Source organism: Miniopterus schreibersii (assembly GCF_964146895.1).
Source record: "Miniopterus schreibersii genome assembly, chromosome: X".
Lineage (NCBI taxonomy): Eukaryota > Metazoa > Chordata > Mammalia > Chiroptera > Miniopteridae > Miniopterus > Miniopterus schreibersii.
Window position 1 is genome coordinate 32102660 of NC_138104.1, and position 16955 is coordinate 32119614.

At 39.1% G+C, this 16955-nt stretch overlaps 1 protein-coding gene across 1 annotated transcript in view; it reads right to left on the minus strand.

Moving 5' to 3' along the window:
* The window catches only part of DIAPH2 (diaphanous related formin 2), a 757596-nt gene that overhangs the window by 378005 nt on the left and 362636 nt on the right, over window positions 1–16955 (minus strand). The window contains exon 24 of the mRNA XM_081126081.1: window positions 5503–5742. Coding sequence (XP_080982207.1) covers window positions 5503–5742 — 240 coding nt within the window. The remainder of the gene's footprint in view (window positions 1–5502; window positions 5743–16955) is intronic.

Here is a 16955-nt window from a genome sequence, read left to right on the forward strand (position 1 = left end):
AAGAAGAGCAAAAGGGCAAAAGCTAGGTGAAGAGAAGCAAAGGACATGATAAAAATGCAAAAGGCAAGCTGTTTTGGTTGCATGTTTAATAGAGAGAGAGAAAAGGTAATGGAGTGTAATGTGGCAGCCACGGCCCTAACTCTAGTTTCATAACTAAAGTGACCAACCTGGTTTGCCTGGGGCTGTCCCAAGTTTAGCACTGAAAATTCTGATACTTAGGAAAGCCCTCAGTCTTGGACTAACCAGGACAATTATAGGGTTAAATAAGGTCATAAAGGTAGGTCCTAATCTGATAGGATTAATATCCTTATAAGAAGAGACCTAGATCCCTCCCCCTCCCCATAAAAGGCAATATGAGAACTGGGCAAGATGATGTCTGTCTGCAAGGCAGAAGAGAGGCCTCACCAAAATCCCCCTAGGCTAGCACCTTGATCTTGGTTGTCCAGTCTCCAAAGCTGTGAGAAAATAAATTTCTGTTGTTTAAACCATCAACCTGTGGTATTGTTATGACAACCTGAGATGACCAATATACTAAGCAAAGTATTCCACTGTTCTGAGCATCAGTTTTCTCACCTGCAGACTAAAGAGGCTGGACTAGATACCTTCTGATGTTGAGATTCTAAGTTTATATGAACACAATCCACATGATTTCAGCTAAAAATGATTACACAGACTGAAATTTTTAGAGTGCATAGATATGGCTTTTTTCTTAGGTCTTTTGTAGATTTTCTCTTGCCTGACATATTTTCAGTCTTGCTTCCACTGACAGAAGTCATTTTCCTCCCAAATCACATCATCTGGTTCGTTTTCTTCTATGTCACAATGAAAGTGAACCTATTTAGTCTTCCTTCTTACAACTTCTATAGCAGAGGTGGATGCTGTCCTTTGTATACTAGGACGGTGCCTGTAACATTCTGTCATTTCTACCATGGAGTGACCTCGAGGAAATGAGGCCTGTCATGTGTCACTTATACTTCATATAAATGGTGACTCTTAGAAAAAAGTAGCACAATTACATAATCATGTTACTCCCAGTGACCTAAAGATATTTAAAATTTTCTTTACAGTAAACCTAAATGTTTCCTTCAGGTTCTTTGTATGACATGATGTCACATCTATACAAAAGCACATCATCCCACTGTATTATAATTTGTTATCTCTAACTAGAATCACTAGAAAATCACAGTACAGGCAAAGGAGATATTAACTCAAAGCAGAAAAAGAAAGGCTTTTGGTCTTCAGAAGCTATGAAATGGGCTGTAAATGATTTTCATGCGTGTGTGTGTGTGTGTGTGTGTATATATATATAGTCATGGAGATAAGGTATGCAAACTAGTATATAACTCTTTTCACAACCTGCCTACTAGTGTTATCACTTGTTTCCAAATTACACCCAAAATTCCAGGCAGTGAGGTTTCCTCATTTGTTCTCAGACACATGAGTATCCCTAGTTGTACACCCTCATTAAAAAGAACTACTAGCATTTGTTTAATGTTACAATTTTTCAAGGAACTCTGACAAAGATCATTTTATTGGACTCTGAAAACAGCCCTATCAAAAAAGACAAAGGTCACAGTATTTCCTCACTCACAGATGAGGAAACTGAGGTTCAGGCAGCAGAAGTGATTTAGCCTTGAGCACTTGGCTAGTAATTAGCAAAATGGAAGCCAGCATGTAGGTTCTGAGCCCAGGGTCACCCTGTATTGCATGGCTTCAGCCCTTCATGTAGCGGAATTCTAACTATTCTTCAAGATCCTTCTGTTCCAAATTACCTTACTACCAACCTCCACCCCCATCATCAAAAATTCTTCCCTCCTCTGGGGTCCCGCCAATATCGCTGTCATCTCAATGGCCATTGCTTTCTGTAATCATTGACAGTGGATCTTGTGATGTTACATAATACTCTATGTATATTTTCTGGCTACTCCTCTGCACTGCAAGCTTCCTGAAGTCTCTGGGTGTCTTCTGTATTGTAACATCCCCCTGGCTGTCAAAACCGACCATCTCTTTTGTTTTGCCTTAGTTTCAGCCCGCCTGGTGTCCCTTCACCTGCCCCTAACCTTGGGTACCCCTCCCTTGGTTCACAGTAGCCTTTGGGGCATGGCCAAGCTTCCATCTCAGGTCGTCCAGCAGCACTGTCAATCAAGGAATTTTGCCCGCCCCCCCCCTTGGACAAGGGGTGTTCCTGGAACCCACAGTAGGCCAATTAGTTTCTTTTCCTAATTAGAATTTGAATCAAAGGCAGGGAAAGAAAGAGAAAATACTTGGAGCTAATACACCCAAAAGGCAACTTCCTGAAAAGACTTTCGATTAATTCTTACTCCCTGCGTTCTCAAAGCTGCCACAGTTGTTCTTTTAAAGGCCAAGTTCTTCACCCTGTCCTCAGTTCCTGGCTGAGCTCCCTGATAGCCTCCCGGATCAATACCACTTTTTGCTTACATCAGGCAGCGTCACTTTCTGTTGCTTGCAAAGAACCCGATCTGATGCAGTACCCACAAAACTTAGCGCCCAGGGAGTGCTGAGTATTTTTAAATGCTCTGCTTTTATGCAGACTATATACGTTATTATATAGCGAAAACATAAACAACAAATGAACCTGCGGTGTGACACTGCTATTGGTTAGAACATTAATAACCAACAGGCAAGCGTGGGACAAGCTGACACTGGGAACTCATCTGCATGGAAATGATTTTTACTCCAGTTCAGCACCCTGGTTTGGTGACTCACACAAGGTGATAATTCATTGCTGAAAATTAACAAAGCATTTTGTGGTGAGGGTAGGACTTAAAGTAAGGATCACCTTTAGTGACATTTAGGTTCACCCATCTGTTTTCCTTTTCCCCCTAAATATTACAGGAGCCAACTGTGACCATCTAAATTTTTAATACAACTTTACTACAAGATCCAGCTAATAAGGTGAACTGCTTTGGCCATGGCTCCTTTGAAACTAGGTGAATATTTTAATATACTCTATAGCTTCTCGTGAAAAAATGTTGGATTGCAGTTTTAAATTCACTGAGAAAGAAAGTCATCATTAGAATAATTGAGGTAGTTGAATGGTATCATATTTAAAGCCTAATCAGTGCTCTACAAAGAAAGTTCCCTGAGCTACTTTTTAAGAAAAAAACTAACACTGAGAAAAATCAATCAAGTAATCTTTTATAATATAACTAGAATTCAACAGCAATTCTAGCTAATCACACATCAGTAGTTAGTTAATTCCGTTTCGAACAGATTACAAACCTAAGCTATTTCTATGTACTTCAGTAAATTTCTGTCATTTTAGACATTTACATCTACTCCGAATCCTTTGTACCCCAGGAACATCCTTTTAATCCTAGACATTATGGGAATATCACGCATACATATGCTAGCTCTCTTTCTTAATAACACGATAGAAATCCTGCTGAAAAAATGGGGGGTGGAGGGGTGAGGCTGTAAAACTTTCACCTCTTTCTCTTTGAGAACACCAATTACTACATGATAGCATTTCCCACAAGATTGTTTTTTATTTCATTTGAAGTTGGCAAAAATCTCTGTGCCAAATCCTTTGAGCGTCCCTCCAGTGATAGATGTCAGTGCAGCGCTGTGTAGAAGAACTTGTATTTGACAGGGAGATGACAGGAAGGAGCCTCTCCCCCAACTCTGAGATGTAACTGTAAAATCTTTCTGTGAGATTATCTTTTGTTCCTGTGTATAAATGACTTACTCGTTCTTGCTTCAAGAAAATCTGTTTGTGTAATTAATTTCAATGGTGTGAAGTTAAGACACTTAAAAAAGGTAGGTGTTTATCCAAATTAGGACAGATTATTTTAAATATCGCTTTATATGAATTAAATGTGAAATAGGTATACAATACAATCTTCCAATTACATTCTTTTAATTTCGAATATTTCTATAATTGCCAGCCAAGAAAACTTTAAGATTCACTCATTGTACATGTAGCATGTACTCTAAACAAGTAGCATCTTGGTAAAAGGTAATTTTATTATGAATATATGATATGAAGTACAATGAAAAAGTCTTAAATATTTGGTTTTGTCCTACAAGTCTGGCTCTGATTTATTCCAGCTTATTGCAAGCGTTGCCTTATACTCCCCAGCACTGTAAAATAATTTCACGAGTCCCCTAATTATCACAAGGAGGAGGAGTAAAAATGTTTTTGACAAATTTAACATTCTGGACAGTCTCCTTTCTCTCTTTCCTTATATCCCTCAAAAATAAAGCAGAAGCAAAACGACAGAATTCCATTATATGTCCTATTACCTACAAATGCTATTCTTTGCCTGAGCTGGAACTACCAGAAGCAGATCATTTTTGATACATATTAAAATGCTTGTCCGTGTAGATGTAATACGTATCTATTTAATGCATGAAGAGAGAAGAAATTTATATCCATTCCTAGATCTGGGATTCTTGTTATAATATACTTCAAGAACCAAGCAAAGTTCTGCAATGTTTTCAGATGTGAGAGAAAAAAGAGAATGGTGAAATGTCAAAGATAGATTGCTTGTTTTCAGATTTATTTTCGTCTCTGGCTTTCTTGCAGGCCTTCCCCTCAGTCTGTTCAGCTTTCTCTCTGCAACAGACAGATCTTTTCTGAATAAGGTGGATTGCTCTAGCCTAGAAAGGGACATATACGATCACTTCTGTGCTTCTCTCTTGTTGTTGTTGTTGGTTTTTTTTTAAATATGTCTTTATTGATTTCAGAGAGAGGGATGGAGAGGGAGAGGGAGAAAGAGAAAAACATCAATGATGAGAGAGTCATTGATCGGCTGCCCCCCACACGCCCCCTGCTGGGGATGGAGCTCGCAACCCGGGCCTGTGCCCTGACCGGGAATCCAACCGCGATCTCCTGGCTTCTAGGTCAGTGCTCAACCGCTGAGACACGCCAGCCAGGCTGTACTTCTCTGTTTCTTTGTTTACTTTTCATAAGAATTGAAATCTCAAAAATAATAAATACTATGGAATGGCCTGATCCAAACAAGAAGATAATTATCACTTGATTTTTAAAAACTTTTAGTAAATGCACTAGACACATCATATAAGCTTAGTAATTCAACACTACTCAACTATAAAAAGTATTATTTTCTTAGAATAAGCCAAGCACATTCAAGAAAAAATTTCTGGCTGTTCACTGAATTTCATTCATCAAATACTTTTTGGAGAGGCGTAAAATAAGTAGAAAGAGATTGAAATTCAAGATTGCATCTATATTAGAAAAGCAAATTTTCTTGATCTATAAACTCAACTCAGTAATACCTGATCGGAAAGAGTCTAGTACCATACCACAAAGGCATCTGCACAGCCACTGAGATTTTACTGCAACTGAAGAATTACTTACCTGTTTTAATTGAGATATCATTCACATGTAAAATTCACTTTTTAAAGCATACTTTTATGGATTGTATACTATTGCTATTCAGAACAGACCCTTCACAGAAGAGACTGTTGTAAAGAAGCATTATAAAATGTAATAAAGAAATAAAAATGTTATCTTACCTTGCAAAGAAAATTGATCTTAAAGCCCAGAGACTGCGCATTTCTGGAGCCCGAGTTCATATAGTTCCCAACTAAAAGAACTAACTCTAAAAGCCTGTTAAAGCTTTCACTTTTCTTCAGTTCTTCACAGGCAAGAGTTACCGCTATGATGCTTGGTTTGATGTTGTTTATATGTTCTTCAAATGTGAGCTTGAAAAGAATGCTGTTGAGACGAGGCTGCAACATTTTCACCGAGCTAATCTGTAAGATAAAGAAGGGTCTATAAGAATATATTTAAAGCCTGGTATTTCTCTCTCTAGTGGGGATAATTTTATAGACAATACTACAAAGTTTCTGCATAAAATGAGTTTTCCCTGGGTTTTAAAAAATATTCTTTTTGCTTGATTTAGGCATTTCAAAAGAATATTTGTATGAAAGTTTAAAAACCAGCTGTTCCATTTGAAACAAGTTAAGTCATCCATGGAGCATTAAGATATTATTGAAGCTAAACTTGCATGTTGACTGTATAATCATCAATAGCTGACTGTATTAGTCATCAATAGCATTTAAACTGCCAAAACTCTGTCCCTGAGGTAAACTATGAAAATTTACAAATATGAAATTGAGTCGAGTGAATAGTTGGGTCACAGATAAAAAATGTACATAATGACAGAAAATATGAATAGAACCACATTTCCTAAAATATCACCTATTAACATGCTGCTTGAAATCAGAGGACTAGCTCTTATAAAGCATTTAGTAATTTTTAAACCTATACTTTCTATTCATGAAATATATTAAAACACTGATATATGCTCTAAAGAATTTCACCTATTTCACAGAATGTTGATGTTAAATGATTAGGTTATGGTAAAATCATATGAACTTACTTTTCAGTACATTATTCAAGAATTCTATATTGGTTTTCTTCAAAACATTCCAACTTAGGTTAATTATTTGTTTCGTAGTATTGGTGCACATTTTCTAGTGCCTTTGGTATAGCTCCTACAATAATAACTTTTTTTAGTCTTTTATTTTCTGTAACTCCAAGTCTTTTTTTTTTTTTTGAAATGTTTTTATTGATTTCAGAAAGAGGAAGGGAGAGGGGGAGAAAGAGAGAAACATCAATGAGAGACACTGATCGGCTGCCTCCTGCACACCCCCTGCTGGGGATCAAGCCTGCAACCCAGGCATATGCCCTGACCCGGAATCAAACTGCGATCTCCTGGATCCCAGCTCTATGCTCAACCACTGAGTCACGCCAGCCAGGCAATAACTCCAAGTGTTTAAACTAGTTTTCACTCAATCACCAAATGAATTCTGGGAGAGAGGTAAGAGGAAAGTAGACACACATGAACGTACACAAGCACACACACAATGAAAAGAAATTATTAACGATCCTAATTTTATTTATTTTGTGCACATGTAGCTTAGTTTCTTGAATACAAATGCCAGGCACTCAATAGGCACTAAGGTATCTGTAGATAACAGGAAATAATATGCAACATAAAAGTCCTTAAGCCACAAAGTACCCTTCAGAAGCATCAAATGAGCTGTGGAATAGACCGTATCTGCTCTAATATGGAAGCAAGGCATAGCCCATCGCTTTTCTTCTTTGAAATGAACTTGCCCATTAACCATGGTGTCTGCCTCTCCAAAGATTAACCTTTGCCTTCTAGTAATCCCCCTATATGCTTTCATGATTTTATAGGCAGATGTATCAAAGTATGCTGGGAATATCTACCTGTTTCTATACTTATGTAGGTCTTATCACTTATCACTTGCTTTTTTATATGATCAGGGTAATATTCAAATCAGCCTACTGTTTCTTTAGTGCTCAGATGGCAGGTATAAGACGCACCACCTTCTCAAAAAAGTTCCCAATATTGCCTAAAACTCATAACCCAGTCACTTGAAAACTACAGCTAGTGATAAAAGCAGCAGATGACTCTAAGTGGGTAAGCAGAAATTAAGTGCTAAAGATGCTCACTGAAGGAACAGGAAGCTTGAAGTTCTTACGACTACCATGTTTAATTAAGGCTTCACAACAGAGGAATACAAATGGATAAAATAAACACAGAGACAGACATAGAGACAGAGATAAAGACAGAGATAGAGAAAGAGATAGGGATAGATGCAGAGATAGAAATAGAGACAGAGACAGAGATAGAGATAAAGATAAAGATAGAGAGAACAAACTGGGACCAAGAGAAAGGTTTAGAGAGAACAAAAGGCTGTGAAAAAAGGCTTATTATAGGTTAAGAATATATGAGGTATATACTAGGGGTAGAATTTGGACCAAAGTACCTGAAGATTCTATGTAAAGGCCACGGAATGAGAAGCTAACCACACTAAAGTCTATGTCTCCATGAAAGTGAAAATCTCCTGCCTGGCTGGCCTGGCTCAGCGGTTGAGCATCGACCCATGAACCAGGAGATTGCGGTTTGATTCCTGGTCAGGGCACATGCCCGGGTTGGGGACTCGATCCCCAGCCGGGGGTGTGCAGGAGGCAGCCCATCAATGACTCTCTCGTCATTAATATTTCTCTCTCTCTCTCTCTCCGCCCCCTTCCTCTCTCTTGAATCAATAAAGATGTATTTAAAATAAATAAATAAAATTTTAAAAAGTGTTAATCTCCTCATGTGTGTTTGTGGGGGAATTTCACTAAGTTTTTCCATATTTCTCTGCCTTCACTTATGCCTCTACCACTGTCTTCAAATCCCTCCCCACTTTATTTTTCCTTCCCTTTCACTGGTAACTGGCAGTCATTAGCACAGAAGCACGTTTTCCATACATTTTAGATATTTAAGGAATAGATTTTCAGTGTTCCTGATGGTTAAAATAAAAGCCAGAGCTACTTTTATCAGGTGCTAGTCAGCATGTGCTGAGCTGGCTCACCAGGAGGGCCTTGGGCCCCGATCAACAAGAAATGTAAACCTGAGGCTGACACAGATTTTCAGTGTCACTTCAGTTCAGATACCACTAGTCTTCATTCATATTTTTATCCTTTTGGGCCTTTGTAGTTCAATCCTTGGCCCACAAAACCAGAGAGCACGAATTTATGTTTTTTTTAATACCAGCTCCAACGGAAATAACGTGACCAAAAAATATACTTGAATAATAATAATAACAGTGATGGGTATTGAGTGCTTTGCGCCAGACATTTTTCTAGAGTGTATTTTATTTTATATATGTTATATTATATATATAATTGATTCTGAAAATAACTGGGAAAGATTATTAGCATTAGTTTCATTCTAACGATGAGAAGAGTAAGGCACAGAAACACTAAGTAACTTGCACAATGTCAAATAGCATATTGAAGACCTAGAGATTTGAACTAAAACAGTTAGGCCATGGAACCCAGACTCTCAACCACTGCAGCACACTGCCTCTGGAGTCCTACTGGGAGCAGTACGCATGAGTAACTGCAACAGAGATGACTGGCAGGGACACCACTGGTTAAGTCTTCAAATGGCCCAAGGAACAGGTGAGGAACCTGTGTTTCCAAGGCGTAGTGAAGATCAGTGCTCATTATCTACTGAATACACTGTACATGTTGTGCTCTGCTCCCTTTAGCTATTTAAATACACACTTTCTATTAGAAATGTTATCACTGAAAATGTGTTACTGCGAAATCAAGACCCTCTGGAGGAGGTGAAGCTATATTGGGTGCATCTCTTAACAGGGGCATCGAACCAGCACACATGGATCGTACTAACAGGATTTGGTGCAATCATAAGTGTGAATTTTTATGAACAGACCAGGGTTCGTTCATAGACAACAGCTGAATCTCCATTAGAGGATTTGGGTGCATACGGAAATGTCCTGGATAACTAAGCTTTGAAATAACAGAAAGCACTGAGTGACATCCCCAGCCACAGATAATATTATTAAAAGGCTCGTGTCTCAGAAAAGGCACTTGAGTGCACCTAACTGATATAGGTAAATAAAACAAAAACTCAGCTGAAATGTATGTTTGCCTTTAGTTGTGGTCCCTGGCAGCATTTTATTTGACTGGCAGCCATTGTTTTATAATTCAGTCCTTCAAGTGCTGAGGGATGCTGACCATGGTATCGTCTTATGTAGGGGATTTATGTGGGTGACAAGATACTTGTCCATCAAATCGCATCAAGCAGCTATCATTTCTTTAGCTGATAGGCACTATATTAAAAAAATGTGCATTGACAGCTTTAGTGAGAGCAGCTACAAGTGGGTTATTTCCCCAAAGAGTTGGACACAGTTTATACATAATTTGAATTTTATACACTTTGCCACCTATAGAGCTTCTGAATACTGATCTACTGCCAAAGTACCAAAAGAAGCCAGAGAGAAACTGAAGAGGCACAAGTATAACAGGCACATGCGAGGGGGGAGGAGGGGACCACACACCACTCCTGCAGTCACCTGTTGCTCACCTTTAAGGCTATTTCTATTCCTTTTACACTGCTAAGCACTTCTCCAACTACCATCATATCTCAGCCTAACTGATCCTCCAGTCTCTTCAAAATATAATGTTAAGACCTCATTAGAATGAACAGATACATTTGCAACTAATCCACATGCATTATAAGGTGTTTTCCCCAAAGAGTTAAATATTACGACCCACTGAGCATTGAATATACGGAATAATTTTGTATCAGTGATTATCCTAAAGGTCATAATGATGAAGTCACATAGTCTGGTGGATGTAAGTTACTCAGGAGGCAAAACTGCCTATAAAAGTTGTGAGCCCTCCTTCACTGCTGGTAGGAATGCAGACTGGTACAGCCACTATAGAAAGCAGTCTGGCGATTCCTCAAGAAATTAAGAATAGAGCTACCATCCAACGCAGCAATTCCTCTCCTGGGTATGTACCTGAAAAACTAGAAAACATGTGTTCACAAAGATATACGCACCTCTATGTTCACTTCAGTATAGAAATAACCAAAGTGTCCTGCGATAGAGGACTGGATAGAGAAGATGTGGGACATGTACACAGTGGATACTACTCAGCCATAAGAAATGATGACATACTGCCATTTGCAACAACATAGATGGACCTTGAGAGTATTATCCTAAGTGAAATAAGTCAGACAGAAAAAGCTAAGAACCATAAGATTTCACTCATATGTTGGATATAAAACTGAAACTGGTGGACATGAACAGCAGAATGGTGGTTGCCAGAGGGAAGGGGGTGGGGGGTGAAAGGGGTCCTAATATATGGTGACGGGAGAAGATATGACTTTGGGTGGTGGGCACAAAGAGCAACATACAGATCTTGTAACATAGAAACCCACACCTGAAACTTATATGTTCATATTAACCAATGTCACCCCAATAAATTTAATAAAGTATTATTAAACAAAAGAAAGTTGTGAGATCCAGACTCAATGACTGAGCAAAACTCTGCCTGCTAGTATAGTATGGAAACAGAGCAGGAACATCTGTGATTCGCTGCTCAATAAATAAGGTTCTTACCCTCTTGTAACAACCACCTCCTCAAGGGCAAGGTTTCTCCTGCTCCTCGCTGCGCTTTCTGCAGTACACCTAGTACGTGGCCTGGACAAAATAATCCTAGTGTGCCTGCTACCTAGACTCAATGGCAAATGTTTGTATATTAACTGTCAGGAGAGATAAGAGCAATAGTTAATCTGTAAAACCAGGCTTTGGAAAAACAGAGTGTTGGAAACTGACTCTCTACCAGAAAAACAATGCTGTGTTGATAAAAAATATTTTCCCCAAAGATAGTGATATGTGGAAATGATGCATCAACAAACATCTACGCATCTGGTCTGAAACAGAGCACAGTAACAGTGTCTGTCCCAAAAGACACTGTCAACTCAGAAGACTCATACTAAGAATTTGAGCAAGAATTTCAAAACATCCTTTTGAAAATAACTGTCTGAGGCCAAGAATGGCCATCCAAACATATACCGTGTTGCTACGCTGCTGAATTAGGGACTACTGACATATGGGCGGAAGGGGGAAACTTTCGATTTTTTAAACTTAATGAAACACAATCAATAGCAAAATTGATTGGCATACACAGGATTAATATGAATATTCAGTTTTCAGATGCTTTTTAAAGCTTATTTTTTTGCGAAAGCTGATGCAAGTAAGTTAATCCCGTAACAAATGGATTATTATGAGAACTTAATGAAATGAACAAGGATAGGAATGCGTGGATTTCCCAATGAATCACCGTGAGTGTTCTTTCAGAGGATCTCAGAAATGATTAAACAAGCTTTTTCTCAGATAAGACGAATGCACATTAGAAGTAAGAGCTAGCATTCACAGTGACAGAACGAACGGAGAGAGAAACAACCAAGGCATTACATATCAAAATGCTGAGCACTGAATGCACGCAGATAAAATAAAGAAAACTGCGATTTTCCCAATGAATATGTGACCCTGAATAATGATTTAATATTAATGGAACAGAGGAGCTACAATTTGCCATCCAAAGTAATTGCCTTTGATGATATGCAGAAGGAAAAAAAAAAGCTTTTAAGAATTTCCTTTTCACCTGGTTAAGCTCTCTTGAATAGAGCTCATAAGCTCTTATGGGGCTTTAAAAAAATTAAAAAGCGCACAGACTTTATAGCTGCACTTCCATCTATGGGCATAAATCCACTCCTCCCGCCTTAATATATTTGTGTAGAAAGAGGAGGAAAAAAAATGAAGTGTGCTGTCAGCAATATCACATAATCTGTGCTTTTCATTATAAATGTTTTTATGCACAAGGCTATCTCAATATCTTTTTGTTAGATTATAGCTTTAGAATATTTTAATTGAAAAAATATGGGTAATTTTTAAGTCAGAGAAACAAAGTAGTGATTACTAAGAGAACTAATTATTGCCTTCTTTTTTTCAGAAGATGTGTTAGTTTAATAGATACACACAGTATGGGTCTATACTCAGTGCAAGACAAGTGGGAATTTCCATAGCTCTCAGGTTGGAGAACAGCTGAGCTACAAACACACTGCGAAGAGTCTAAAAGCTCCTGCTGGGGGTTCTAACTGGCAGAGCTTTCAAAGATCTGTGCTTTTCTTCCTGGTAAAGGTACAGCACAATTACAACGGTGTACCAGTGGGAAGCTATGCAGCCAATACGAACCCCTAAAGAAAAGAATTATTGATCATAGAAGGTGTGGGAACCAGCATATCCTTCTTACCAGGAGGTCTGCCTCCAGACAGAGGAAAGGTCCCTGGGTTTTTTATTTGTTTTGTTTTTTCTTCCTCTCTTTCTGGGCGTTTTTTTTTTAACTTTGTACGTGTGAAATACAAGCAAGCCCAATGATATGGCTGCTAAGAAAATCCCAAAAAGTTTAGAGAAAGCAGCCTAGTCGCTGTCTCAGATGAGTATATTTCTTTCAAAAAGTCAAAGCCAGATCCTGCCCCCTACCCCATGCTGCCAATTTTATTGGTTTTTTTGTTTGTTTGTTTGTTTGATGGTGATGATTTTAATGAATCTGGCAGGAATAATCTCACTTCTGGCATATCCCTAACTGATGTTTTATCATCCAGGAAATTATATAAAAATGAAAACTCTACAGGGCACTGGCAAGGGTTATACAAATAAAATCAGGAAAGAACATTTATTGTTAGAAAATGCAAGAAAAGACGACGACTAAATCCGTCAGTGTTATCAAGGGCAACATGGATAGGGAATTAGACCTGAAAGGGTCCACTAGATTTTGCCTTTATGCTAATATATTCAAGAAACATTGATTAAGGATGTAACATGTGAATAAATATGGCACATGCACTTCTTGCAATCAGGTGGGGGTTTACAGACTTTAGATTAAAAAACCTTGCAAATAAACACTTAATTAAAAACCATAATTTCTAGAAAGGGAGAGAAAAAACGTGCTGTGAGAGAATTTAATAGGGGGACCTAATTTTGATTGATAGGTAAATGAAGGTGTCACTGGGAGAACGCAATTTAAACTAGAGAGCGGCAGGAAGCCAGTGAGAGTAGCAGGGAGCAGCAAGCGCCACGGGCCAGAGGCAGGAAAGAGCAGGTAAATTAAAAAACACACATAAACAAACAAATGAAAAAAAACAACGAAAAATACAATGTGGCTGAGGCATAATGAGCAAGAAACCAAACAATAGGAGATGAAAGTAGGAGAGGTGGTAAGTTGAGAGAGGTGGTAAGTGGAGAGTTTATACTGTAGCCTTAGCACCATCGGGCACATTGACACTTCAAACAGATAAATAAATGACGGGGCAACACAAACGCATTCTAAACATGTCACATCGACAGCTTCGCCCAGACTGATTTGGAGAAGGGCGAAAGTGCCAGGGGGAAAACAAGCTACAAGTGTATCGTAATGGTTAAAGGAAAGGATAATGCTGGCTTGGGCTACCGTGGCAATGGCACAGATAATGGGAAGCGAGTAGATCTGATGTGTATTTTCCATGCAATTGAGAGGTAATTAAGGGACTCTCGTAGATCCCTTTCAGTGCATTATTTATGGGAGGCTTCTGACTGCTGTTCATTGAAGGTGAGGAAGTGGAGAGCCAAAGGCTAATCTTTGAAAAAAACTGATGCTAGGAAAAGAAGAGAGGGGAGCAGGTATCAGGGACCCTCGGGGCCAACCAATGAAGGATTTTTATTCATCCAGCTACCCAGCTAGCCATTCATTCATTTTCAGACATTGAGTGACTGAGGAAGTATTTTTATTTGTTTTTTTCGTGGAAAGAAGAGCAGGGTGGAGTCTGAAAAACTGAACAAGTAATAAAATAACAGAACTAAAGTAGTCAGGTGATAATAATGCCCCCAAGCAGAGATAAATAAATTAAGAATATACCCTAAGAATCCTGAAACATTAATCAGAAAGAATATATGCCCCCCTATGTTCACAGCAGCGCAGTTTACAATAGCTAAGATCTGTTAACAGCCCAAGTGTCCATCAGTAGATGAGTGGATAAAAAAGCTGTGGGACATTCACACCGTGGAATACTATGCAGCTGTAAAGAAGAAGGATCTCATACCATCTGGGACAGTATGTATGGACCTGGAGAATATTATGCTAAGTGAAATAAGCAAGGCAGAGAAAGACAAACATCACATGATCTCGCTTATATGTGGAAGCTATAGAACTTAATAAACTGATGAACAGAACAGATTCAGTGACATGGAAGCATAGATGAGACTGACGAATGTCAGAGGGATGGAGGAGGGCGGGTGCGTGGAGTGGGATAGAGTAACCAAAGAACTTATATGCATATATGCACAGCCCAAGGACACGGACAATGGTGGGGAGAGGCACTGGGGAGGGCGGTGAGACGGGTCATTGAGGAGGAAAAGGGACATCTGTAATATTTTAAAAAAAAAAAAAAAAAAAGCACTTAGGAAAGCATCTTACACACATGCACCAGTACAGAACAGTGGTTAAAAGCACTGTCCGTGGCATCAGGATGCCTGGGTTTGAATTATGGATCTACTACTTACTGTGTGACCTCGGGCAAGCTTCCCAGCCTTCCCTGGCCTCAGCTTCCTAATCCGTATTATGGAGCAACAGTCCCAGTCTCATAGGGTTGTGAGGAACATGCGAGATGCTGTGTGAAATTTGCTCAGCGTGCTGACACAGGAACTCCCCCAATACATTTTGGTTTCTATCACTAATTATACCATTGGTCATAATAAAATATCCCTCTTTCTGAGGCTTGACAGAGCATGAGTCAATAAAAGACATAGGCAGAGATGACACTGTAGGTAGAAGGGATACTGGAGATTCTGAAGCCAAAGGGCTCCTGAGAGATTAGGTTGTTTGTAGTTAAGTGAAAGGAGAGGGGAGGGGAGGGGGGAGGGAGGGGGGAGGGGAGAGGGGAGGGAGGGGGGAGGGGAGAGGGGGGAGGGGAGAGGGGAGGGAGAGGGGAGGGGAAGGGGAGGGGGAGGGGAGAGCTCAGAAATGATACAGCCGCTATGAAAAAATGAAAGACCACTGAATAGAAACAAGTAAAATAACTGCTGAAATGGCAATGAAAGTCCTGCTGAGTAAAAGCTAAAATGTCATAAAGAAACCAATTCGTTGCGTGCACCAGAGAGAACAGGGAGCTAGAAAGCCGGAGTCAGAGGCGGCATGAGAATGCTGAGGAGCTCGGGTTTTATTCTATAAATCCTGGGAAACACCGGAGGTTTTGGATACAGATGTCCCATGATGACTAGAGATTTTTAGACGACAACACTAATTGTTTTGATGGGGGGAAGAGAGCAGAAGCAAGACAACCAGTTTGGAGCCTCTCTCGTTAGTGCAGATGATTCTACACATCTCCAAACTTGTCCTAAATGTAGGCTGCTGATAAAATTTGAGGGTTAAAGACTATTTGGGTAGATCCACGCCGAAGTGAATTGAATTTCGGCACTGACCAGGACAAATATGTTTTAGCGTAATTTTCATTTTTACAGATCTAAAATACGCTATTTTTAATCTCAGGCTCCCTCTTGGGTTGAATAACTGTCCTATAACTCAATTCAATAAACATTTACCCATCATCTATTATAAGATTTGTCCTGAGCAATGCAAAGTATACTTAGAAGACTGAGGCATATCACTGTTTCAAATACCTCTTTGCAATATATAAGATTACCTAAACTTTATTTGGCAAATACTGACTGATACCACCTTAGAAAATACACACAGCACAAACTACTTAGTGATGTCCTTGGAGTTTTGTCCACCAGGCATGTAGCTGAGCACAGGGAGAGTAAATAAGAGGACCAGGTGACTCCATGTACACAGTGCCAGAATTATTTATGGTTATGTGAATAAACAAGAAATCTCTTCCATCTCCTATTTTGCTTTAAGTTCAGAAGGTATATTGCTTTTTATGTCCCCAAACTTCATTTCCACACTGTGGTACCAAGGATATTCCTCTTGAAGGACTTGCTTGGCAAACTAATACATCTTCCAAGATAAACTACATTCAGAAAAAAAATGGCTTCAGAGAAATTGTGTAGTGTACCTACTGTAAAACTCATCACCATCATGACACAGCTGAATTCTCAGATGGTACACAGCCCGGCTTCAATTACAATATGAATTGAAGCAGCTTAGGTTTTAAGTGTGGACTTTGGTCTAGTAAACTTTACTATTTAATACCACACTAAAGTGCTGCTATTTTAATAAATAATATCTTGCCAGTTCAGATTGACCTAAATCAAAAATGAGAGAAATATCTTCCTCAGGTACATTTACATGCTCTAGCTCAGCCCAAATATACAGTCCTGATTCGCTTTGCAAGGACTGGAAAGAACCATCCTAGATCAGCGTATGCAGTGCCGTATCTGAGAATTAATAAACTCTGAATATGGGCAAGCAGTTAATGCTCATGTTCAAAAGGAACATTCTCTATCCCGTCTCTCCCATTTTGACTTTAAACAGGATTTGTAAATTGCAAAGTACCAAATCACGTCAATTCAAATATATTACTATTAAAAAGGGTATAGAATATTTTGGATGAAGCGGACACTGTGTTGGATTA